This window comes from Globicephala melas, chromosome 12, assembly GCF_963455315.2.
Source record: "Globicephala melas chromosome 12, mGloMel1.2, whole genome shotgun sequence".
In the NCBI taxonomy this organism is placed as follows: domain Eukaryota; kingdom Metazoa; phylum Chordata; class Mammalia; order Artiodactyla; family Delphinidae; genus Globicephala; species Globicephala melas.
The window spans coordinates 5,457,081-5,484,528 of NC_083325.1; the positions used below are offsets into that span (position 1 = coordinate 5,457,081).

The 27,448-nt window shown below is 38.1% G+C and overlaps 1 protein-coding gene across 1 annotated transcript in view; it reads right to left on the reverse strand.

The window, feature by feature from the left end:
- Positions 1-1,601: 1,601 nt before the first annotated feature.
- Positions 1,602-27,448, reverse strand: part of IL1R1 (interleukin 1 receptor type 1) — an 87,206-nt gene continuing 61,359 nt past the window's right edge. Inside the window, exons 4-12 of the mRNA XM_030838725.3 lie at positions 21,787-22,021; positions 21,500-21,689; positions 20,568-20,736; positions 18,620-18,685; positions 14,533-14,650; positions 13,666-13,817; positions 5,190-5,333; positions 4,293-4,460; positions 1,602-3,780 (exon numbers count right to left, since the gene is read on the reverse strand). Of these exons, the coding sequence (XP_030694585.1) occupies positions 3,362-3,780; positions 4,293-4,460; positions 5,190-5,333; positions 13,666-13,817; positions 14,533-14,650; positions 18,620-18,685; positions 20,568-20,736; positions 21,500-21,689; positions 21,787-22,021 (1,661 nt within the window). The 3' untranslated portion in view covers positions 1,602-3,361. The remainder of the gene's footprint in view (positions 3,781-4,292; positions 4,461-5,189; positions 5,334-13,665; positions 13,818-14,532; positions 14,651-18,619; positions 18,686-20,567; positions 20,737-21,499; positions 21,690-21,786; positions 22,022-27,448) is intronic.

Consider the following 27,448-nt stretch of genomic DNA (forward strand, 5'->3'; position numbering starts at 1 on the left):
TTGTACTCTCCTCTCACATTTACTGTTTTTCATATCATATTTGTGTGTGGATGACTCCCTACCTTTACTGTTTGTTTGCCTTTACCAGGCAACTTTCCCATTTCATTAATTGTCTCATTTCTAGTTGTGGCCTTTTCTGCTTACAAAAGTTCCTTTAGCATTTTGTTGTAAAGCTGCTTTGGTGATGCTAAATTCTTTTAGCTTTTGCTTGTTTGTAAATCTTTTGATTTCTCTGTCAAATCTGAATGAGAACCTTGCTGGGTAGAGTATTTTTGTTGTAGGTTTTTCCCTTCCATCCCTTTCAGTATATTATGCTGTTCCTTTCTGGCATAGAATTTCTGCTGAAAAATTAGCTGAAGCCCTATGGGGATTCCTTTATATGTTACTTTGTTGCTGTTAATATTTTTCCTTTATCAATTTTTGTTCAATTGATTACTATGTGTCTTGGAGTGTTCCTCCTTTGGTTAATCCTGTATGGGACTCTCTGTGCTTCCTGGGCTTGGGTGACTGTTTCCTTTCCCAGGTTTGGAAGGTTTTTAGCTATTATCTCTTCAAATATTTTCTCAGGCCCTTTCTCTCTCTCCTCTTCTGGGACCTCTATAATGCAAATGTTGGTGCATTTGACCTTGTTCCAGAAGTCTCTTAGACTGTCCTCATTTCTTTTCATTTTTCTGTTCTGTGGCAGTGATTTCCACCCCTCTGTCTTCCAGCTCACTTACTGTTTTTCTGCCTCATTTATTCTGCTCTAGATTTCTTCTAGTGCATTTTTCATTTCAGTTTTTGTATTCTTCAGCTCTGGTTGTCTCTATACATTCTAACTCTTTGTTAAAAACTTCTTGTAGCTTCTCACTCTGTGCATCTGTTCTTTTCCCGTGTTCTTGGGTCATCTTTATGATCAGTACTCTGAACTACTTCTCATATCTCCACTTCACTTAGTTGTCCTTCTGGGGTTTTATCTTGTTCCTTCATCTGGAATATATTTCTCTGCCTTCTTATTTCATCTAAATTTGTTTGCATTTTTATGTATGTGGAAGGTTAGTTATGTTTCTCAAACTTGGAGAAGTGGACCTCTGTAGGGAATGTCCTATGTGTCCCATCAGTACACTCCCTTTCTTCACCCAAGGGCCAGGGATCAGCTGGTCCCAGAGTAGGTTCTGACCTGTGCTTGGGGACTCATATCCACAGGCTGCAGGACTGTAGTTTTCTTGTATCTGTTGTCTGCCCCCTGGTGGGTGAGGCTCGTCTAGAGGCTTGTTCATGCTTCTGGGTGGGAGGGGCCAGTGTCTGCCCACTGGTGGGCAGAGCTGGGTCTTGGCCTTCTGGTGAAAATGTAAAAGTCTATACAATAGTTACCCTTATCAGTTTTTGGACTGGTAAAGGGTTAATAAGAAGACTCACATTTTAATCCATTTTAGGAGCAAGCAAACAGATGGAGTACAGCTGAGGCTACAAAGGGGAATCAGCCCTCATTGGTTAGCTAATGGTCTCTGACCTCCCCAGGCAGAGTGTCCTCACTCTCTATGGGACCTGGGAGTGTGCAGGTAAACTCAGGAGAGGACCGGCAAAGAAACAGATTTGAAGGAGAACGGTCGATACCAGGTTTTGACGATTTTATTGGAAAATAAATACAGTCCATTTGATCAATGATAGGTGCTGTACATGAATCTGGCATCTTACTATATAAAAATATTTGGTATCTGCTACAGAATTATACAAACAAGTTTTTAAAAAACCCTTCATCATTAACCAGTACAAATATAATTTACAAAAAATATCATTGAAAAAATGGCTCAATACCCTTTCTTTCATTGCAAATAAAATAGAGGCAGAAGGGGGAAAATAAAAATTCTGCTAAGCCAGTTTTAACAACTGGAAATGAAACACTTCATTGCATTTGCAAACTTAAACAGTTAGGCTGACCAGAACAAACAAAAAATTTACCATCAGATAGCGCAGTAAAATCTAATTAATGGGGAAGGCCTGAAAGGAAAGAGGGTAGAGGAAACCTTAAAAGAGATTTTCAAAAATTAAATAAGATAATCTGCGGACATTTTTAAACAATAAAGCACTACACAAATCTGTTATATGTGCAAATTACTTCTGAAGGCACCTCTGACAAAGAGACACACCCACACCTCTCCTGCAGAGAGCAGGGCTCCTTAGCTGGAGACAGAACAGACTTCCCATAAAGTGACAGCCAACAATAAGTACAATCAGACTGAGAAAAAGAGAGCAAGTGCCTTAGGGCAGTTTCTTGGGGAGATCTCTTGGAGGAAGTGACTTGGAGTAAATTTTGAGTTTCAGTAAAATTCTGGTCAGCTGGAGAAAATGTGAGGAGACAGGAAGGAGAGGCAGAGATGGAGGGGCACTGGGGGCAGGTATGAAGGTGCACAACTTGGGATTCGCAGAGCAGGACCAAGAGGGGTCCAGCTGTGTTGGGGTGGTGAGATGCTGAGTGGGAGAACATGGGCTTTAGCTCCTGAACCAGGAGGAGCCGGTGGAAGTATTCTAGTAAGGACAGGATGAGATCACAGCAGCATTGTGGGAAAGATGGTTCATCTGGGGCCGTGTGTGTATGACAGAGTATAAGGAGGAGGTGACTTGGAAGTTGTCCTTCCAAAGAAGGTACGAGTCAAGTAAAATGCAGAAGAATAAGGTGGAACCGAATGGTCATTCCAGGGGGAAGGCATTAAGAGGTGGATCAATTCTTTGCAACTCTTGCTCTTGAAATTCTCTCTCTCCTGCAGAAAGCTAAGGTTATTGCAAACCCTTCTAATACTGGAGAATTCCTTTGTTCATTGAAATGACAGTTTTAAAGGTCTGTGAAGTAAAATTCCATCTTTGGAAAGTGACTGCCAGCCGTCAAGGGGTATGGGAAAGGCAAGGCAAATGGGAAGTCCTCCAAGAATGCGTCTAATTTCCCTGGGAAGTACGGGTCTCACTGTGCCTGCAGCAATGTCCAAGAGAACCGCTCGAGGACCAGTGACCCTGCTGTCCCCAGACTGGGCCACAGCCCTGCCCTCAGACTGTGGGTGACTTCCTAAAGCTGTCTATAGAAGGGATTTCCTGCACGTTCATTCCTCTTGTTTGCCGCCTCAGTGCCTTTTCTCAGCAGTTCAAACATTCAGACAGGGCATCTGCTGCCTTGTTAAAGGACTTCCCAAGCCCTCTGCTCTGAGTTGCCCTGGCCACAGGGCAACTGTCACCACTTACTGCTCCCTTAACAATCCAATTCTAGGTGACCTCAGGGATAAGGGACTACACAGGTGTGTGGTATGACTGTACAAGTCAGTGAGGCCCAGCCCTGCCTGCAATGCCTGAAGACAGGAATCACCAAGGAACTCTTGACCAAGCTTCTCTGCTACCCGAGGGGCACGTGGACCTCCAGTGGCCGTTTCTCCTTAGAGTCCTGCTGAGTGGCCGGGGACAGCAGCTTGTGCTTGGCTGAAGGCGGCTGCCGCTGGACTGGCATGTGGTACCTGACCTTCTTCCAGAACCTCGAGTTCGTAGTCTGCGACCCTTCTCTAATGTCCCCTGACCAGCGTATGGCCCCCTGTTTCTGCTTAATGAATTTAATGGATTCTGGCATTTTCTCATAGTCTGGGATTTTCTCTAGCTCCAGCAGGACAACTTTAATTCCTTCCTGAATGAGAGCGTTGTACATGGCTATCTGCTCTTCAGATGAATTCCCCAGCCAGCAGAATCCTGATATTTCTCGGGCCAAAATGATAATCAGTCTTCTGCTTTTCTTTATGGTTTCATTAGCAACCTCCACAATGCCTGAAAAACACGGAGCACAGCAAGTAAACTTTCAACTTACAATCATTCCCTCCAGAACCAAAACCCCTCAAGGTTCTTCCCACCCCATGGCCTATGTCTCCTAATGCTCTTTTTTTCTTGCCTTACCTAAGATTGAAGGAGTTTCTCATTTTATAGAATAGATCAAAAACTGACCCACAAAAGGTGAGCAGGGGTCGGAGTACTTTAAGTAGAAATTTATAAACTTTCTTGTTAAACCACTGGATCTATATCACTCCTATTTTACCATCAGCTGTAAAGTAACTACTGGATCTAACTAGTTACGTTTTCCAAAATGAAATAAAACTTAGTTAATTGTTGCCCCAAAAGAATATGAGAAAAGTAAACACTTTGCATTTAATATGAAAGTCGTCATCATGCACCACTTAAGAGGCTCTTAAAATTGTCAGATATGTACACCCAGAAAGAGGGAACCCAAGTTTAGTAATTAAATTAGTTTTACAAGACTATTACTTTTTCCACTGCATACATACTTTCCCCAACATAGTCATCTCGGCCACTGATGAAGAGCTTATATCCACACTGTTTTTCCAAGACCTCAGGTAAGACTTTAAACACAAAAATATCTGAGTTAGAGGTGGACCCTTCCCCAGGGGTCTTTGGACATAGTATGTACGCATCATACGTCTTTCCATCTGAAGCTAAAGAGAAAATGCAATATATTTAGAACCAAAAGAAAAAAAAATGAGATTTGGTAAAGTCAGTATCGCAAACATGCATTTCATAGTGAATTATTAATTTTGTGTGCAATGGTATGAAGCAACAACACCAAAAGTATAATGCCTTTTTAAAGTGTTCATCTTCTTACAAGTTTACATTTATTCTGTTTTACTACAAAGTTCTTCTTATATTATTCGATGGTCCCCTCATATGCAAACATTCTTTACCCCTCAGTATGGAACTACCCTTATCTCACTGTTCTCATCTTCCCCAAACGTCTAAGCCCTGAATGCTATCCATTCTTCCTTTTATATATTAGTGTAGTATTAGTTTTCTGTGAGGTTTAAACAAAAGAGAGAGTGCTTCCCTGATGCCTGAAAATTACATCATTTCTTCCATTTGATGGCAAATCATGGGGTGATCTGTGTTCTACCCAGCACAGAGCAAGTCCTCAACCACAGCTTCTGAATAACTGGATTTATCAGCAGATGCTCTAAATGCCTGTTTATCCCACCATGATGAACACCAGAGCAGTAACTTAGAAAATAATACTATTCAGTCTATTTGGTTAAGAAACTATAATTATGTATAATTATGTTATTTTGTATATGCCACATTTCATTTTAAAATTTAAATAAAACCCCTCTTAGTTAGCTTTTACATCTCTTAACTATCCCAACAAGAAAATACTGCATAGAATACAAAATTACCTTTTTTGGGGAGAAAATCATAGAAAGAATCTCTGTACCAAAGCACAATGTCAACCTTGAAGACTTTATAGATGAAAACAGAGCATGTAATTACCAATGTTAACACAACAAATATACCAATTGTGGGCGTCTGGAAGTCAGGGACTACAGCAGAAAAGAGGGGAAAAAATATTAGAACCCAAAGAATTTAAAAATTGAGCATAGCAAATTAAACATTATCATCCCAGAGAAACCATATTTGGGATTGGCCTGTAATCCCAAATCCCAGACAGTATTAACCCATTCATTATCATCTTTTATTAATGAATACTAATGTACAAAGGCATTGAGAATGGATACTGTATAAAACTAAGGTGCGTTGTATTAAATCTTCACATAAGTCGTATGTAATAACATAGAAAAAATACCAAAGACCATAGGATAGAGCACTCCATAGGACTATGAGTAAAGTCAGAGTCACTCAAGAACCTACAAAAGTTCTACAAAAGTAGGAGAGTCAGGTGGAGCAAGCTGAAGACAGGAGGAAAGGGTTTAGGGATGCCAGACAGTGTTTCACACTTCCACATCCTCCCAGCTTCACATGCTAGTTATTCATCTGATGACTGCAGAGGAGTTCATGCGGAGAGGTAAGGGAGAGGAGAGGAGAGAAAGAAGGAGGAGCCTTCTAAATGCCAAGGGCCAAGGAGGCATCCAGAAAGCTCTGTTATGTTGCTTTTCCAATTTCAGTCATTGATCCATCTGCAGTTGAACTGGCTATGAAGTGGAACTCAAGATAGATCAATATCCGATTGGCCCAACTGATAGTTCACATTTACAGTCTTAATTACTGTAGCTTTGTACAAGATCATGATATCTGAAGTGTAAATCTTTGCGATTTGTTGTTTTTATTCAAGACCACCTTGACTAGTCTTGGCCCTTTACATTTCCAATATGACCTTTAGGATAAACGTGCCCACAACAACATGCCCACACAAATGCCCACCCACACGTGTACAAATATTGCTGAGATTTTGATTGGAACTGTTTTGAATCTGTAGATTAATTTGAAGGGAACTAACATATTTATAATACTGAGTATTTCAGTCTTTCAATCCATGGATATTGTATATCCCTCCATCTATTAGGTCTTTAATTTATCTCGATAATGTATTTTTAGTTTGTATCACAGATTTTGAACAGCTGTTGCTGGATTTATTCCTATATACTGAATATTTGATAGTTTTAGATGCTACTGTAAATGTTATTTTTTAAACTTAATTTCTATTTGTTGTTGGTATTTGCAGAAATACATAGAAATACTATATATAAACATATACACTAGGGATCATGCTAAATTCATTTAGCTATTAATTCTAATAGTTTGTCCATAGGTTCTTTTAGATTTTCTTCCATGTACACGTTCATAAATACCGTATTTTAAATTCAACTACAAATTACCTTAAAATATTTCACAAACACTTTAAGATTTTTTTATTGGAGTATAGCTGACTTATAATGTCATGTTAGTTTCAGGTGTACAGCAAAGTGATTCAGTTATATATACAAATAAAATATATAATTCAGTTAGATGTGTATATATATATATATATATATATGTTCTTTTTCAGATTTTTCCCCTTATAGGTTATTACAAAATATTGAATATAGTTCCTTGTGCTATACAGTATGTTCTTGTTGGTTATCTATTTTATATATATTAGTATATATATGTTAATCCCCAACTCCTAATTTATCCCCCCCTCCCCTTCCAACTTTGGGAACCATAAGTTTGTTTGCTATGTCTGTGTGTCTATTTCTGTTTTGTAAACAAGTTCATTTGTATCTTTTTTTTTTTTTTTAGATTCCACATATAAGCGATAACATATATTTGTCTTTCTCTGTTTGGTCTACTTCACTTAGTATGATAATCTCTAGGTCTATCCATGTTGATACAAATGGAATTATTCTATTTATGGCAGAGTAACATTTTATCACAAATATATACCACATCTTCTTTATCCATTCATCTGTTGATAGACATTTAGGTTGCTTCCATTGTTAAATAGTGCTGTTAGGAACATTGGGGTGCATGTATCTTTTTGAATCATAGTTTTCTCTGGATATATGCCCAGAAGTGGGATTGCAGGATCATATGGTAACTCTATTTTTAGTTTTCTAAGGAACCACCATACTGTTCTCTATAGTGGCTGTACCAATTTTCAATCTTACCAACAGCATATGAGGGTTCCCTTTTCTCCATTCCCTCTCCAGCATTTATTATTTGTAGATGTTTTGATGATGGCCATTTTGACAAGAATGAGGTGACACCTCATTGTAGTTTTGATTTCTCTAATAATTAGTGATGTTGAGCATTTTTTCATGTGCCTGTTGGCTATCTGTACGTCTTCTTTGGAAAAATGTCTATTTAGGTCTTCTGCACATTTTTTGATTGGGTTTTTTTGTTATTATTGAGTTGTATGACTATTTGTGTATTTTGGAGATTAATCCCTTGTCAGAGGCATCATTTGCAAATAACTTCTCCAGTTCTATAGGTCATCTTCTCACTTTGTTTATGGTTTCATTTGCTGTGCAAAAGCTTTTAAAGTTTACTTAGGTCTCATTTGGTTTTGCTTTTATTGGCATCTAGAAGATGGATCGGGAAAAATATTGCTGTGATTTATGTCAAAGAATGTTCTGCCTATATTTTTCTCTAGGAGTTTTATAGTATCTGGCCTTACATTTAGGTTTTTAATCCATTTTGAGTTTATTTTTGTATAGGGTGTTAAAGAATGTTCTTTTACATGTAGCTGTCCAGTTTTCCCAGCACCACTTATTGATGAGATTGTCTTTTCTCCACTGTATATTATTGCTTCCTTTGTTTAATTGACCACAGGTGTGTGGGTTTATTTCTGGGCTTTCTATCCTGTTCCATTGATCTATATTTCTGTTTTTGTGACAGTACCATACTGTTTTGATGATTGTAGCTTTTCAGTATAGTCTGAAGCCAGAGAGCCTGATTCCTCCAGCTGTTTTTCTTTCTCAAGATTGCTCTGGCTATTCAGGGTCTTTTCTGTTTCCATAGAGATTTAAAAATTTTTTGTTCTAGTTCTGTGAAAAATGCCATTGGTAGTTTGATAGGGATTTCATTGAATCTGTAGATTACCTGGAGTAGTACAGTCAGTTTGAAAATATTGATTCTTCCAATCTAAGAACATGGTATATCTTTCCATCTGTTTGTGTCATTTTCAAATTCTTTCATCAGTGTCTGATAGTTTTCGGGGTACAGTTCTTTTGCCTCCTTAGGTACGTTTATTCCTAGGTGTTTTATTCTTTTTGATGTGATGATAAATGGCATTGTTTCCTTAATTTGTTTCTGATCTATTGTTAGTGTATAGAAATGCAAGAGATTTCTGTGTATTTTCTATCCTGCAACTTTACCAAATTCACTGATGAGCTCTAGTAGTTTTCTGGTAGCATCTTTAGCATTTTCTATGTACAGTATCATGTCATCTGCAAACAGTGACAGTTTTACCTCTTTTCCAATTTGGTTTCCTTTTATTTCTTTTTCTTCTCTGATTGCTCTGGCTAGGAATCCTAAAATTAAGTTGAATAAAAGTGGCAAGAGCGGGCATCCTTGTACTGTTCCTGAGGAAATCTTAGAGGAAATGCTTTCAGCTTTTCAGTGTTGATTATAATGTTAGCTGTGGGTTTGTCATATATGACTTTTATTATGTTCCCTCTGTGCCCACTTTCTGGAGAGTTTTTATCATAAATGGGTGTTGAATTTTGTCAAAAGCTTCTTCTGCATCTATTGAGATGATCATATGGTTTTTATTCTTCAATTTGTTAATGTGGTGTATCACACTGATTGATTTGTGGATACTGAAAAACCCTTGCATCCCTGGGATAAATCCCATTTGATCATGGTGTATGATCCTTTTAATGTATTGTTGGATTTGGTTTGCTAGTATTTTTTGAGGATGTTTGCATTTATATTCATCACTGATATTGGCCTGTAATGTTCTTTTTTGTGGCATCTTTGTCTGGTTTTGGTATCAGTGTGATGGGGGCCTCATAGAATGCATTTGGAAGTGTTCCTTCCTCTAGGTTGTCCATCTTATTGGCATATAGCTAGTTGTTGTAGTCTCTTATGATCCTCTTATGACACTGTATTTCTGCAGTGTCAGTTGTAACTTCTTTTTTGTTTCTAATTTTATTACTTTGGGCCATCTCCCTTTTTTCTTGATGAGTCTGGCTAAAGGTTTATCAATTTTCTTTACTTCTGTTCTGATCTTTATGATTTCTTTCCTTCTACTAACTTTGGGTTTTGTTTGTTCTTCTTCCTGTAGTTACTTTAGGTATTAGATTAGGTTATTTGAGATTTTTCTTGTTTCCTAAGATTGTATCACTATAAACTCCCCTTTTAGAACTGCCTTTGCTGCATCCCAGAGGTTTTGGATGGACATGTTTTTTTCATTTGTCTCTAGGGGTTTTTTTTCTTATTTCCTCTTTGATTTCTTCAGGTGATCCATTGGTTCTTTAGTAGCATATTATATACCCTCCACATATTTGTGGTTTTTGCAGTTTTTTTCTTGTAGTTGATTTCTAATCTCAGTGTTGTGGTTGGAAACGATGCTTGATATGATTTCCATTTTCTTAAATTTACCAAGGCTTGCTTTGTGGCCCAACATGTGATCTATCCTGGAGAATGTTCCATATGCACTTGAAAAGAATGTGTATTCCCTGCTTTCAGACGGAATGCTCTTATAATTAAGTCCATCTGGTCTACTGTGCCATGTAAGGCCTGAGTTTCCTGATTGATGCTCAGTCTGGATGATCTGTCCATTGATGTAAGTAGGGTGTTAAAGTCCCCCACTATTATTGCCTTACTGTCAATTTCTCCTTTTATAGCTGATAACATTCTCCTTAGATATAGAGGTGCTTCTTCTATGCTAGGTGCATATATAGTTACAATTGTTAAATCTTCTTCTTGGATTGATCCCTTGATCATTATGTAGTGTCCTTCTTTGTCTCTTGTAACAGTCTTTAATTTAAAGTCTATTTTGTCTGATATGAGAATTGCTACACCAGCTTTCTTTTGATTTCCATTTGCATGGTATATCTTTTTCCATTCCCTCAGTTTCAGTCTGTATATATCTCTAGATCTGAAGTGGGTCTCTGGTAGATGATATATGTATAGATGGGTCTTGTTTTTGTATCCATTCAGCCAGTCTGTATGTTCTTATTGCCATTTTGTTCATTGTTCTGGATTTGTTTTGGTAGGACTTTTTTTTTTCTTTTCCCCTTTTGTTCTCTTCTCTTGTGATTTGATGACTACCTCTAGTGTTAGTTTCTTGATGACTACCTCTAGTGTTAGTTTCCTTTTTTATGTGTATATCTATTGTAGATTTTTGGTTTGTGGTTAACATGAGGTCTTGGTATAGCAGGCTATATATATACATTGTTGTATTAAGTTAAGTTGCTGATCTCTTAATTTCAAATGCATTTTAAATATCCTGCATTTGTACTCTCCTCATGATTACTGGTTTTCATATCTTTGTGTGTCTATGATTTCCTGCCTTTACTGTATGTTTTCCTTTACTGGTAAGCTTTCCCGTTACATAATTTTCTTGTTTCTAGTTGTGGCCTTTCCTTTTCTGCTTATAGAAGTTCCTTTAGCATGTTTTGTAAAGCTGGCTTGGTGGTACTGAATTCTTTTAGCTTTTACTTATCTGTAAAGCTTTTGATTTCTCCATCAAATCTGAAGAATAAACTTGCTGTGTAGATTATTCTTGGTGGTAGGTTTTTCCATTACATCATTGTAAAAATACAGTGCCACTCCCTTCTGGCCTACAGAGTTTCTGATGAAAAACCAACTGATAAGCTTATGTGGTTTCCCTTGTATGTTATTTTCTGCTTTTCCCTTGTTGCTTTTAATATTTTATCATTAATTTTTGTCAGTTTGATTACTATGTGTCTCAGCATGTTCCTCCTTGATTTTAATCCTGTATGGGACTCTCTGTGCTTCCTGGAATTGGGTGACTGTTTACTTTCCCATGTTAGGGAAAATTTCAGCTATTATCTCTTCAATTATTTTCTCAGGTCCTTTCTCTCTCTCTTCTCCTTCTGGGACCCCTATAATTGGTGCATTTGACATTGTCCCCAAGGTCTTGTAAACTGTCCTCATATTTCTCATTCTTTTTTCTGTTCTTTAGCAGTGGCTTCCACCACTGGGTCTTCCTAATCTAACTTTGCAGCCCCATGTAGGTTGATAAGTCTGAACTTTTAAAAGCAACCTATATGATTCTGAAAATAAGTGGTCTCAAGACCAATTTTACAGACTATTAATGGAGCAAATAAGGAACTCTAATGGTGAAATTGTGAGGAAAATAATTTTAGTGCAATGAAAAAGAAAAGGAGACAGCAAAGGAAATAAGGGTACAATGAAGTAAGAGAAAGTACAAGAAGCAAAGAGTAGAATTTTAAGAAGAGTTGGCAAATGCTGCAGAGTATCAGTGAAATGAGGAGGGGGAGAAAGCTGAATAACACTTGAAGGAGTCTGTAAGAGGCTTGAAATATCCAGTAGGCCATGAGGAATCACTGAAGCCTTTGATGGCAGAGTAGAAGGACCTTGAGTTCCCCTCCTCTCACGAGCACACCAAAATCACAACTAACTGCTGAACCACCATCTATAAAAGAGTGGAACCTACCAAAAATGACATTCTACATCCAAGGAATTAAAGAAGAAATCATGATGAGATGGTATGAGGGGCACACTCGCAATATAATCAAATCCCATACCACCCGGGTGGGCAACCCACAAACTGGAGAATAATTATATTGCAGAAGTTCTCCCACAGGCATGAGAACTCTGAGCCCCACATCAGGCTCCCTGACCTAGGAGTCTGGCATCAGGAGGAAGAGCCCCCAGAGCATTTGGCTTTGAAGGCCCATGGGGCTTCACTGCAGGAGCTCCGCAGGACTGGGGGAAAGAGATTCCACTCTTGGAGGGCACACAAGGTCTTGTGCACACCAAAACCCAGGGCAAAAGCAGTGACTCCATAGGAGTCATTACCTGCTGGTTTGGAGGGTCTGCTGGGCAGGCGGCAGCTGTGGCGCTCTCTGGGATCATAAAAGCTGGTGGCAGACATATCTGGGAGTGTTCATCTGCGTGAACTCTTGATAGAGGCAGATATCTTGCTTGGGTCTTTGGCACCAAGACCTGGCCTCCTGCAACAGCCTGTAGGCTCCAGTGCTGGGCTGCATCAGGCCAAACGACCACCCAGGGCAGGAGCACAGCCCCACCCATCAGCAGACAGGCTGCCTAAAGACTTCCTGAGCCCACAGCCAGCTCTAGATGTTCCCCTTGACACGGCCCTGCCCCCCAGAGGGCCAAGCCCCAGCGGCACCCACCAGTGGTCAGGCACTGGCCCCTCCTACCAGGAAGCCTGCATAAGCCCCTAAACCAGCCTCACCCCCCAGAAGCAAGAAAACTATCATCCCACAGCCTGTGGAACTGAGTACACAAACAGGTCAGAAGCTACCCTGGGACCAGCTGGTCCCAGGCCACTGGGTAGCAAGAGGGGAGTGTACTGACACACAGGACATCCCCTACAGAGGGCCACTTCTCCAAGACCAAGAAACATAACTAATCTTGCATATACATAAAAATACAAATAGAAAGTTAACAAAATGAGACAGCAAAGGAATACATTCCAGACGAAGGAACAAGATAAAACCCCAGCAAAACAACTAAATGAAGTGGAGACAGGCAATCTACCCAAGAAAGAGTTCAATATAATGATCGTAAAGATGATCCAAGAACTTGGGGAAAGAATGGATGCACAGAGCAAAAAGCTATAAGACGTTCTGAACACAAAGTTAGAAAATATAGAGGCAACCAGAGTTGAATACCATAACTTTAAATGAAAAATACAGTAGAAGGGATCAATGGCAGAATAAGTGAGGCAGAAAATGAGGCAGAAAAATGAATCAGTGAGCAGAAACACAAATACTGCCAATATTGTGTTTGATTACAGAATTCATGAAAACCAGTAACTTCTGACATCCTGTCCAGAAAGTGGGTATTTAGGCTTCCCCTGTGCATTCATCATGTAGTGCTTTACCTAAAGCTATTCATTAGGTACCGAGGATGACCAGACTTAAGTTGCTATTAGATCTGGAAATAGAACGATTAGTAATTATCTGCAACATCACAGAATTTATATTCAAGTAAAGAAAACTAAGATAGATATGGACATGCATAGCAGAGGCTCTACGGGGCAGAGAGAGGGGTTAAGAGTAGGCAGCAGGACAGCACAACCTCCTAGAAGAAGATATAGTTCAGCTGGGAAGTGAAAAAGGAACGGCAGTCCCCAGGTTAAGAGGAATCTAAGAGCATTCTAGGCAGAGGAGATAGCATGGTAAACCTCAAGGTCATGAAATCTTACTACAGGAAAACAAAATTGCATTTCAAATAAACAGCTGTGTTGTTTACCTGGATGTATTAATTGGATATATGCTGTACTCCTTCCTTCTGTATTCTTGGCTAAACAGATAAATGGATGTAGAAAAAATTTACTTTCCACTGCTGTAATATTAAGCCGTGCGATGACCGCACTCTTTCTTTTGTTTAAAGGATTCTGCACGCTGTTCAAAAGAGTAACAAAATTGTATAAATGGCATCAATTATAGATACGATAAGCATCCCTGGTTTATCGTTACAGCAGAAATAATCACCAGCCCTAAGCACAGGTATAAGAATCAGGCTTTTAGCAAGACTGATCTGATGTTTCATAGCCCTAAGACCACTGTTAGTAAAAGACTCAGTAGCACAGAGAAATAAAATTAAAATTACCAGCTTCCAAGAAGAAAAATGGGGACCTAGCCATTCTGGTCTCCATGGGGCACGAAGAATATATGAAACAAGGGTAGATTGGGACAGATGGGAAAGGGTTTGCAGGTGATGCTAAGAAGTAATAGGACGCCATCAGAGACCTGAGCAGGGGAGTGCCTGATTCTTGGCCACAATTAATGAGTCTTTTCTAAACTACTTTAAAAATGGAATGACATGAAGGATAATTCAGGACAATTGCTTCATGGGAATGCTGCAACATTTTTAACTGAACTTAAGAGAAAGCCTTCCAAGGGGTCTGGAATTTGTACCATAATGACATGTATCGTCACCTTCATTGGACAAGATCTTATGAATCCTGCTGAGCTTAGCAAAACTCAATATGGGCAGCAAAGGGTTAAGGACCAATCAATGACCAACTCGATCACGGCCACTAGATTCAATCATAACGGTTATATAACGTATGACATGGAATTTAATACCAAAATGTCTGGCTCTTGGCATACTTACTATGTAAACTCTTCCATCATCATAGGCTCATATTCCTTAATTCCTGACCCATTCCACCTCCAGTAGACAAAGTTACTTAACTGGCCGGTAACATTGCAGATGAGTTGGAGCCAGGATCCTGCAAAGGAATGGATTTTGAATCATAACATTAATGGACTTTCACCTGATCTATCTAGATTAATAAATGACTGTTGAACAAAAATTTTAAATTACAGGAAAGCAAAAAGAAGAAATTGCCCTTATATCCACCACCGAGAGATAAGCACTATTAGTAACTTTACGTAGCTCATTCCTTACCTTTCTGTGTACGTATGCAGTTTTTAAAATGGGGTGTCGTTGTCTACTATTTGTAATTATTGTACATTGAGAATTTCGGCTCACGTGATTAGCCTTCCAAAATAGGCTATTTCATGACAGTTTACTATTCCATCATACAGACATACTATGATGAATTCCTTTCCTATTGCTAAACATAATGTTTCTAATTTTCCATTATTATGATTAACATTCCGATGAATGTTCCTGTACGTCAACATTGTACATATCCTGAAGTATTACTCTGAATAAAAATCTGGAAGAATTGAGTTAAAAGAGAGACATACTTTTAAAAGCCAAACGCCCTGTCCCAAGGGAGACTACACCAGTCTGCACTCTGTCCAGCAGTGTATGCAAGAGTCATTTATCCCCGAAAGCCCCAGATACCAAGTGTTTTTGGTTAGTCATTGCCAATTGAGAGAAGAAAAAAATTCCATTTAAATTTTCATCTGCATTTCTTGAGCTCATGGTGAATTAGTATTCATTTGCCCTTCTTTTAAGAATTGCTTGTTATGGGCTTCCCTGGTGGCACAGTAGTTAAGAATCCACCTGCCAATGCAGGATCCGGGAAGATCCCACATGCCGCGGAGTAACTAAGCCTGTGCGCCACAACTACTGAGCCTGTGCTCTAGAGCCCATGTGCCACAACTACTGAAGCCCGTGAAGCCCGTGTGCCTAGAGCCGGTGCTGCACAACAAGAGAAGCCACCGCAGTGAGAAGCCTGTGCACCGCAAGGAAGAGTAGCCCCTGCTCTCTGCAACTAGAGAAAAGCCCACGCAAAGCAACGAAGACCCAACGCAGCCAAAAATAAATAGAACAAATAAATTTTTAAGAAAAGAATTGCTTATTATTCCTAATGGCCATTACTAAGCTGCATTCTCATATTATTAACCTTATGATGCATGGAAGCTCTTTAATTATCAAGGATAGTAACTCTTTATCATACATGAAAACTACCGCAAATATCTTTCAGAGCTTGTTTTCATTTTGTTACTGTTTATGGAAATTCTTTAGTGTATATATTTTTATTATTTGGCCAAATTTACAATTGTTTTATACTACGTCTTCAGTATTTTTTGTTGTTGTTGAAAAGCTCTCTACCATCAAATCAGGAAAATATTCCATGTACTTTTTTCTTTCAGGTATATATGATGTTTGCATTGCTGTAGTTTGAGTGTTTTAGTTCTTTAATCTGTCTAGAATATAACTTGGGTATGGTATGAGAGAAAGCTTTAACTTAATGTTTTTATCCAAATAGTTGACTGATAATTCCAGAATCTCTTACTGAATAATAAATCTCTTCCTCAGTTACGTAAGAATTATAAAATAATTATTTGGGACTTTCTAGGTTGATCTGAATGTGTATACTGGCGCCAGGGGTACCACACTCTTAATTATTGCAGTTTTAGGGTAAATATTCATATCATTTAGCTTTTCTTCCCAGTATTATCTTAGTAATCTCAGCATTTTATTCTCCCAGGTGAATTTCAGTATCACTTGACAATTTTTAAGCCCATTCATATTTTTATTGGAATTCCATTAAAACTGTAACTTACTGTTGAGAGTCCATATCTTTACAATTTCCAGTTTTTCATATAGGAAAAACACACATCCTTATTACAGTTTTTCTTAAATTTGTGTTTCTTGAGAGATTGTTTTTATTATTTCTCCCTTTGGAGCTTTTCTGGATTTTTTTATCCCAGTTGCCTAACTCTCCGTGAATTTTTAATACCACAGATATACACTGTATCTATTGATTTAATTTTTTCACCTCCTAAGAACCAATTTTCTCCCCATTGCCGACAACATCTCCCCATCCCTTTAAGAATGTATGCTTTAAATCTCCCAGTTTTTTGAGATTTATAGGTCAGAGTTTGTGGGGGTTTTGTTTGGTTGGTTTTTTCTTCCTTATAAATCCAATATAATTTTTAAAGGTTTTGCTAAGCTATCTTATAGACATGTCTGTTGCAAATAGGATCTCTTTTCCCATTTTCTTGGTTTTTGCTAAATAAGTCTAATATTTTAGAATATTAATTTTATATCTGGTCAATACAATAATATTTGTAGATACATCATTATATGATCTGAAAATAACACAGTTCTTTTCTCCCCTACAGTCAGCATGCCTTGGTTCTTTTATCTTTGCATTAGTGGGCACTTCTGGACCATGTTAAGGCCTAGACCTGTAGAAGGTTTAACACTATATAGTGTTTCACCATTAAAAATGTTGGTGACGATTGGTTTGAATTGATGTTATTAAGTGCAGAAAGTATCCCTCAATTCCTATTTTTCTAAGTCATTTTATTGGTAATTAATATGAAATCTTATCAAATAAATGTCTGATTATAGGATACTCATATGCCACGGTGATCAGGCCTCTGATCAATGTGATATATGAAAATTATTATTTCCTAATGTGAACTTCTTAGACTTGTAGATCCAATCTAGGCTTTAGCGCTCCACGTGTACATTCCTCGAGCATGCTTTCTCAACAGGGCAAAATGTGTGTCTTGGCGAGGAGAGCAAGAGAAGCTTAGCTATTGCAGTGGCGTGTGGCCTTTCAAAGTGCCACAGTGCACATCTGGGTATTAAATACCTGAGCAACTAACGAGTATGAGGGAAAAAATGGCTTGTTAGGCGCTACAGGGGAGCAATGATGGGGAAAAAAGGGTTGAAACACTGCTCTGGATTCTACGGGACAATATTTAAAATTTTCACATCTTTGTTTACATCTACGAATGTCTTTATATTACTTTCCACCACGAAGAACAACTTGGCCAAGTACAGAATTCAGAGGTCACACATTTTACCTTCTAATCTCTGTACAATTGCTCTTTGTCTTCATGCAGTTACTATTACAGAATTCTATATGCCAGCCTCATTTTTGATCCTCTGATACAAAAATCTGTTTTTATGTTTGGACTGGTGGTTTCCAACAGAACTTTCAGCGTTGGCAAAAATGTTCTGTAGTTGTGCTGTCTCATACGTAGTCACTAGTCACATGTCACTCTTCAGCCCTTGACTGAGGGACTAATTTTTAATTAAACTAAATAAATTTCCTTAAATTTACATGTATGTAGCCACACATGCCTAGTGGCTATCATATTGCATAGCTTAGATCTGAATGCTTATCGTGTTACATCTTTATTCTTAAAATGAACATTATCACTAACTTGGAAAAATAATTTTCTAGAATAACTGTCTTTTTGGCCTGTAGTCCTATTCTTCTACCTAAAAGCTTAACTCTGATCATAAGAACTCCATCCTGCGCCAAGTAAGTTACATTTCCTATTCCTAGGCCTACTGAACTTGGTCTTTTCTTTTTTTTTTTTTTTAAGATTTTTTTGATGTGGACTGCTTTTAAAGTCTTTATTGAAGTTGCTTCTGTTTTATGTTTTGGTCTCCTGGCCGTGAGGCATGTAGGATCTTAGTTCCCCAACCCGGGATCGAACCCTCACCCCCTACATTAGAAGGCGAAGTCTTAACCACTGGACGGCCAGGGAAGTCCCTGAACTTGGTCTTTGGCTGATGGCTTCACGAGTAATAAGTGTCCATAGGAAAGTAAGGGTGGGCCAATCAGACATGGCTAGATGTTTGCCATAAGAGGCACGAAATCCAAAGAAACATTTAAGACATAATCTGTGCCACTTTCCCTCTAACTTTAGATATATATCCACTAAACAGCTTAGGTTGTGTGCAGTAAAGGTAGTTTATCTTAATCTCGAGTGCAACAAATACTGATTTCAGCATATTCTGATTGTAGCCCACTTACCCAAGACCACTTCTATCGTCTCATTAGCTGGACTCACAATCTCAGGTCTCTTGTTCCTGGATTTCACTGAAAGAAAAACAGCCATAAGGTCTCTTATAGACCAGAATCTCAAGTGATGACCACACTTGGCAAAATATACCAAAAATATACTACAAGGCATCTGCCCGATATTCCCTCTACTGGCCAAAGCATGTATAGCAGGAAACAGAAGGCCAGAGGTGAAGGTAGAAGGCTGACACAGAGACCACAGCAGAACCCACAGAGTTGGCCCTTCTGAACCCAGAGTTTGGTGCTGCAAAAAAAAACCCCACACGTCACCAGGCCCTGGGGCTCCAGACAAGTGCCCCTCTTCATGCAAATCAGGAAAAACGAGTCGTTGTGGAAAGGGACTTATTAACCAGAAGGCCATCTATTGGTAGACGTGCTTGTACTTAGTAATTTTCACAATGACCCAAGAGTGAAAGCCACCATCATTGAAGAATGCCAAACATTTTGGCATGATTTATTAAAATAAGCATAAAAATACTGAGGAGCTCCAGAAATTAATCTGACCTATCTGGGGCCAAGCCTGAGAAACTATGAACTTGAAAGCCCAGTATTTATTCCGCCACAGTCAAAAAGAAAAATGTTAGCTCCATCAGGGCAGGATACTGTCTCCTTTGTTCCCTAATGTATACCTAGAACAGTGCCTGAAACATAGTAGATGCCCAATAAATATTTCTAAGTCCACCTTTAGAAGAAAACAAAATACAACCTCCCATCTGATTAAGTATATTATTTCTACGTAAGGGATCAGAAAGGATGGCAGAAAGTATTTAAAACCCATTTGGCCTAATTTTTAAAACTCTGTAGTACCCTGTTTACCCTAAAATTTGGTCTGCTGGTCTGGTTGCAGTACCCCAAGGAAAACAAATCAGAGCTCCACAATGACCAGAGAGGGGCTGCTCAGGAACTCAGGATGGTTGTGATTCAAGGACTCCTGAAATTTACGAGTCATTGATGCTTGTAGGATGTAGGGAAGGAATTGATTCTGAGACAATAAAATTAACCTTTGGAGAAAAAATGAATTATTGTAGAATTGAGAAAACATAGCTCTCTGAAAAGTGATCATAATCTGGGTTTACCTGGGATAGGCCCTGTTTATCCCTGTTGCCCCAGAGTAATTACTGATAGAGACTGCTTTGACTTTCAAAGTCCTGGTTAAACGAACTCTATTCTTATCTTACTGAAAGCTTAGAAAACCCTGGTATTTACAGAAAGGTTGAGCATTCTGCCCATCCCCGGGTAACTTGTAGGAGTGCCTTGGTTTTATTTTGTTGTAGTTTTTAATATGAAATATGGTTAATAGAAGCCTCAGGAAAACTAACAAGAATAATCATCATGTACCTACTCATTTCTCATCTGTTTGGCCCCAGGCACAGGACCGCAAGCTGAGCACACTTGATCTCTCGCTTTTGCAGCAAGCTTGGAAGCTTGAATTTTCTTACAGAGGAGCAAACAAACAGCCTCAGAGAAGTTAAGCGACTGGACTAACAGATCTAACAAGAGTGTAACTTGTGCCAAAGTTCATTAGCATCCATCCATCACGCCAGTGATGGCTAGACACTCAGACTGCCCAAGTGAGGGATCTCAGAACTGTCGTTCCTCCAGTGCCTCTCCAGAGAACCCTCTGGAGAAGCAGCTCTAGCCAGGCCAAAGAACGTGCTCCGAGTTCAGCTGGAACACATAGCTCATCCTTGTCTGTCTGATCAGCACTGCCTCTGAAGTAGGAATGAGAAACACATACATAGCACGTAACAACAAAAACTAAACTAAAGCCAGGTGACCTCTGGCAAGTCATCAAGCTGCTCTTGGATTTAGTCCCTCCATAGACAGTGAAGGTGATATTAGAGTTATGGTCTCTGGGCCTTCCTGGATTTAAAATCCTAGGATTGGAGCTCTGACTCACCTAGAGTAATGAGTTTTATCGCCCGGGTGACGTGATACTGCTTTCCCAAGTGTGCGTAGGATGCATGACACGTATAGTGCCCATTATGCGCCGTAGTCACGTTCGTGATGATGAGTTTATTTGTTATTCCAACAAAGTTTATATTGTCAAGAAGTAGAGGTTTGCAGTCCTAAACAGAGGGAGAGGAAGGAAGTATTGAAAACCAATAATTCATATTTATATTCGTACGTATACGAATAGAAAGGTTCCTTGCATACAAGTTTTAATATTGCATTTTTTTGCAAAGTCATAATTACATTCCCAGGATTTACATTTTTATGCCTATGAGGCTTGCACTTTGAAGACAAGTGAAGACCAACTTACTCTGCAAGAGAAACACATTTGAGGAAAGAATGCTAACACCATAGCTGCTTAGTAATGCTATACTTCCATTCTTCACTGATATTATTTTGTATTTTTTTAACCTCTACAAGATGACTCTCCATGTAAGCTCCAACAAGCCAGGTAGATCAAAGATACCAGAATATGATGTATTCCATGGAGTGCTGGCCAATCGCCTTTCAGACAGTTAGAGGAACCACTAGGTTATCCAAGGACCACTTAATGTTTGTAATAAAACACAAAACAGTATCTTTGTAACAAATAGTTATTTCTTAAAAACCCTAAATTTATAATCATCCTTAAACATCTTTTATGCCTACTATACTTTTCTCAGCTCTACCTTATTAAACAAAAATGACGTCTTTTTAGTTAAGCTGCAGATTAAATGTGTACAGTCTTAAAACCTTTTAAAAACATCCTATTAAATTTCACCACTCAGGCAAAATAACATGCCAAAGGAAAAAGCGCTTTGCAGATTCATCCTACTGTCTGTGATAGAAAACTATTTTATTTGCTAGATGAGTAGAATGCCATATGTAATATAAAATTACCTTATACCACTGTATTTGGGGTAACTCATTGTTTTCATCTCTGAAAAAATCCAAATAAGGACATACAAGTTGTCCATCTCCTGGAATCAGTAGTCTCTGTGTAAAGACGGCTTGTGAATTGTAACACAAGTTAGGCTCATGCTGTACAAACTCTGCAGCTATTTTAGTTTTGAGGCAGTAAGTTGAATTGCTAAAATAAATCAAAATAGGTTTATTAGAAGATTTTTGTCCTTAACTATTGCAGGTACATACAACGCACGTTTGTAACATATTAATTCCTTTCTTACCTCACTGCACAGTAGTAATATCCTGAATCCTCTACTTCCGCAGGAACAAACCAAAGTTTATCTTTGTGCTGATGAATCCTGGAGTCTCTTTCGGTAGATACAGGTGTCTTGCTGTCATTTTTATACCAAATTATAGGGCCTTTGTGTTCACTTAGGATAAGAGGACATGAACGAGCATCAATTTCATGTGCAGACGAAACTAAAATAACTTCCTCTTCACGTTCCACACATTTATCTTTAAAAGGGAGAAAGGGAAAGTCATTTCTATAAGAAATTAGTCAATGTTTCTTAATGTAATATCTAAATATAAACACACCAACTATTAAATACATTAATTTGTGTTATACGTGAGAGTGTCAGTAGCCTTATGATTAAGAGAATCATCTTGGAAGTCTAAAAGATTTCTAGTCAAATCCAGGATGTCACTTACTACTTGTGTCCTTGAGCAAGTTATTTAACCTCTCTCCTCCCCTCTTTACTCAGCTAAAACTTGGGGATAAGGTAGCAGGAAAAGATGGCTGCTTCAGTAAAAAGATGGAATAACCGTTATTTACCCTCCCACCTGAACAACTAAAAAATGCACAAAGTATATGAAATAACAATGTTCAAGACATCGAACGTCAGGGAATGAAGGACACAAAGGAGGCGAGCCCTAGGGTTTTCCCAAATTACTGTGTAGAGAGCAATTCTAGGCCATGACATTGCTGGGAGGAAATGCAGGCAAAACCCAGTGTTCTCTCTTGAGTTGAGGAGACGGAGCAGGGCATCCAGGTCAACCAAGAGCATGGAGGGCAGAGTACCAGCGAGATCACAGCTGCACACAGAGAGTAAGCAAGCTTTGGAGGTCTACAGGATCTCCCTCAGGTTTTCAGCTGAGTACCAATTAGCAGAAGCATGAAAGAAAGCTCCCCAAGGCCAGAGTGAAAATTGCCACAAGAATTAGAGTGGATGATACCCGGAGCGCACACATGCCGGGAATGGTGGCTGTTCTCAACAGCCAGAATGGACAATCTTATCAGTCATGGGGCACCAGGTAGAGAACCCAGAAGGGTTTTGTCTCAGTAGATGGAGCAAGTTAGGCCTAGAATAAACCTTGTTCTGCTCCTGACTTACAAAGCTTAAAAGCAAGACCTAAAAGGATCAACTATTTCCAAGTAACAACCCTGTAAAAGAACATAGCTCAAGAACGTTTTTAGTAATAAAAAAAATATCCAATGCCCAGCATGGTAAAATCTACAATATCTAGCATCCAATCAAAGATTACTAGGCATGAAAAGAGGCAGCATAATAAAGAGAAAAAAAATCAGTCATATCAAAACTGACCCATAAATGACAGATAATAGAATAGATGGAAAAAATTAAAATAATTATCACTGTGTTCCCCTTGTTCAAGGGGCCAGATCAAGCATGTTGAGTAGAGAAATGAAAGACATTATTTTAAAAATCCTAAATCAAACCCCTAGAGATGAAAACTACAATGCTGGCTTTAAAAAAAAAAAAAAGGATGTGATTAATGGCAGGTTTGACACTGCAGGAAGAAAAGCTTAGTGAACTACAAGATATAGCATTAGAAACTCTTCAAAACTAAACAGAGAAAAATAACAATGAAATAAACAGGATTCTAGTTAGCTGCAGGACAACTTCAATACATGTAATAAGAATCCCTGAAGAACAGGAGAGGTGGGTTGAACAGGAAAAATAGTTGAAGAAATACAAGTTGAAATTTTTCACGATTTTATGAAAATGATGTAGCCACAGACCCCCAAATCACAATAAAACCCAAGCATAAGAAGCATGAAGAAAAGCACACCAAACAAAGACAAAAATGCTGCGGTCTTCTTGCCAGAAACAATACAAGCCAGAAGAGGGCAGAATAAAGATAAGTACTAAAAGGAAAAACATCATCTACCTAGAATTTTTCAGAAAGAGGCAAAATAAAAGACTTTTTCATATTTATAAAAGCTACAAAAATTATCACCCATACACCTGTACTGCCAAAACATGTAAGGAAGTCCCATAGAAAGAAAGAAAATAGCATCGGATGAAAAATGAATCTACATAAACGAATAAATAGCACCAGAAATGTTTACTACCTGGGTGATCATAAAATAATTTTCTTATTATTTAAGTCTTTAAAAACAACGGCATATTTAAAGCAAACATAATGTCTTTTGAGATTTATAACATATAAAGAAGTAAAATGTATGGAAACAATAAGGCAAAGTTCAGGAAGGGAGAAGCAGGTATATACTGTTTTAAGTTTTTTATACTATTTGTGAATTGGTATAGTATCACCTGAAGGTAAACAGTGATAAGTCATAGATGGATACCATAAGCACTAGAGTAGTTATTTTTTAAGTTATTAATATAAGCCAACCCAGAAGACAAAATAAATCATGAAAATCCTCAATCCAAAAGGCAGCAGAAAAGAGAAAACACATAACAAAGAATTAATGGTACAAGGTGAAAATAAAACAAGATCCTAAAATAAAACCCAAACATATTATATTTTTTTCATGGTCTAAACAACCCAGTTGAAAGGCAGAGATAGAGTGGATAAAGAAAGAAGGATCCAACTATATGCTAACATACACACGAACTCACACATAAACACACTTTAAGTGTAAAGACACAAATATGTTAAAAGTAAAAACGGGGAGGGGAGAGAAATATCATGTTAACACTAATCAAAAGAAAGTTTGAATGTTTATTATTATCAGTCAAAGTAGATTTTACAGTGAAAAATATTAACAGGGATTAAAAAGAGTCATGAAATTATGATAAAGGAGTAATTTGTCAGGAGGTACACAGTAATCCTAGACATTTACTCACCTACTGACAGTGCTTCAAAATACATGAAGCAAAAATGATAGAATTGCAAAAAGAAATAGAGAAACCCACAATTATAGTCTGAGATTTCAACAGTCTCCTCATAATAATTGGTAGAACAAATACAACAATTAGACAGAAAATCAGTAATGATATAGAAGATTTGAACAACACTATCAACCAATTTGGCATAATCAATATTTACAAAAACTCCTACCCAACAACAGCAGAATACACATTCTTTTTAACTGCACACAAAAGAACTTACCAAGATGTACTATATTCCTGCTTATAACCCAACAGTCAACAAATTTAAAAGAATTCAAAGTATGTTCTCTCTTGACAATGAAATTAAATTAGAAATCAGTAACAGAAAAATATCTAGTAATTCACCCATGTATTTAAAAGCTGTAAAAAACCCAACCAACAAACAAAAAAATCACCCATGCATTAAAGAAGAAATACAGGGGACTTCCCTGGTGGCACAGTGGTTAAGAATCCACCTGCCAATGCAGGGGACACGGGTTCGAGCCCTGGTCCGGGAAGATACCACATGCCTCGGGACAGCTAAGCCCATGCACCACAACTACTGAACCTGTGCTCTAGAGCCTATGAGCCACAACTACGGAGCCCACGTGCCACAACTACTGAAGCCCGCATGCCTAAATCCTGTGCTCCGCAACAAGAGAAGCCGCCGCAATGAGAAGCCCGTGCACCACAGTGAAGCGTAGTCCCTGCTCGCCACAACTAGAGAAAGCCCAAGCACAGCAACAAAGCCCCAACGCAGCCAAAAATAAATAAATCAACTTTAAAAAAAAGAAGAAATAAAGGAGGAGATTAGGAGATGAGTCTTTTGACCTGAATGATAAAGAAAACACAACATATCAAAACATACGGCATGAAAAGGAAACAATACTTAGAGGAAAATTGATAGCACTAAATGTCTGTATAAGAAAAAAAAAGATCTCAAATTATGACTTCGGATTCCATTTAAGAAATTTTTTAAAAAATTACACCCTAAGTAAGCAGAGGATAGTAATAGATCCAGGAGAAAAACCAATGAAATGGAAAACAAAAACAATAGAGAAAAAAATCAAAGATACCAAAAGCTAGTTCTTTCAGAAAAATCAATAAAATGGATAAATCTCCTGCCATACTGATCAGGAAAAAAAGAGAGGTGACATCTCTCATTCAAATGATTTTAAAAGAGTAATGAGGAAATATTATGAACAGCCTAATGCCAATAAATTCAACAACTTAAATGAAATGGGCAAATTCCTTGAAAGTACAGACTATAACATCTGCCTGAAGAAGAAACAGATAACCTGAATAGCCCTACAGGTATTAAAGAAACGGAAAGTGTAGTTAAAAACCTCCCAACAACAAAAAAAATTTCAGGCCTAGATGGCTTCACTGGCATATTCATAGAAGGACCAACACCAGTTTTACACACACTCTTCTAGAAAACTGAAGAGTCAGTAACACTTCCCAGTTCACTCTAGAGGTCAGTATTATTCTAATTCCAAAACCAAACAAAGACATTCCAAGAAAAGAAAACCACAAAACAGTCTTCATCGTGAACATAGACGCAAAATTTCTTTAAAATATCTTAGCAAATTGAATGCTACAATATATCAAAAAAGGACAGTGCATTGATGTACACAACATCCCCCCCAAAAAAACCACAATAAAACAAAACTAGGAATAGAAGGGAACTTCCTAAAGCTAATAAAGGACAGCTATAAAAACCTTACAGCTATCATATACAAGATTAGAAACAAGGTAAGAATGTCCACTCTAACCACTTCTATTCAACATTGTATTGGCAGATCTAATTAGTGCATTAGGCAAGAAAAAGAAATGGCATACGGATTGAAGAGAAAAGTAAAATGTCTTTATTTGCAGACAACATGATTCTCTATACAGAATATGCTAGGAAATCTACCGAAGACCTGCAGGGTTTGTAAGTTGTAGGATACAATATGAATATGCAAATTTGAATGTGTGTGTCTATATTACCTAAGAACAATTAGAAACTGGATTTTTTTAAATGCCTTTTACAATAGCATCAAGATATGAATAATTTAGGATAAATGTGACAAAGGATGCATCAGACTGATCCAATGAAAATTACAAAATAAATTTATTTAAATAAATTTTAAGAGATCTAAAAAAATGAAGACGTCTATACTTTGTTCATGGATCAGAAGACTTGATATTGTTGAGCTGCCCCGTTCTCTCCAAACCAATTAATACTCAATTCAATATTATCTTGTGATGATGGTTTCAGGGGTGGATATGTATGTCAACACATCAAATTGTATACCTTAAACGTGTGGTTTATTGTATGTCTATTATAACCTCAATAAAGCTATTTAAAAACAGAAATGGAAATAAAAGTGGCTAGGCACTCAGCAAGGTACCTGCACTGATGGAGGACTGGTAAGTATTTAGCTCCGAGGAGTAACAGTAGCAATAATAACAGTGATAAAAGAGTAAACCTTAAGGTCTCAGCTCAACACACTCTCCTATTTATCTGGGGTTTGCTCCACCACTCCATCAAAACTGCTCTGATCAAAGTCACCTATGACTTTTAAGTTGCTAAATCAAATCGACAACTCTCGGACGTCAGCTTACTTAGCACATCTGCACTGGACACGTGTTATTCTCATCCCTGAAACACGTTCTTCACTTGGCTTTCAGGACATTTGTCTGGTTCTCCTCCTACCTTTCAGGCCAGTCTTTCACTGGTTCTTGGATGAATGGAAGCCTGACCGCCCATCCCTGGAGGGCTGCAGGGTTCACTCCTTGAGGTTCTTTTCTAACCACACTC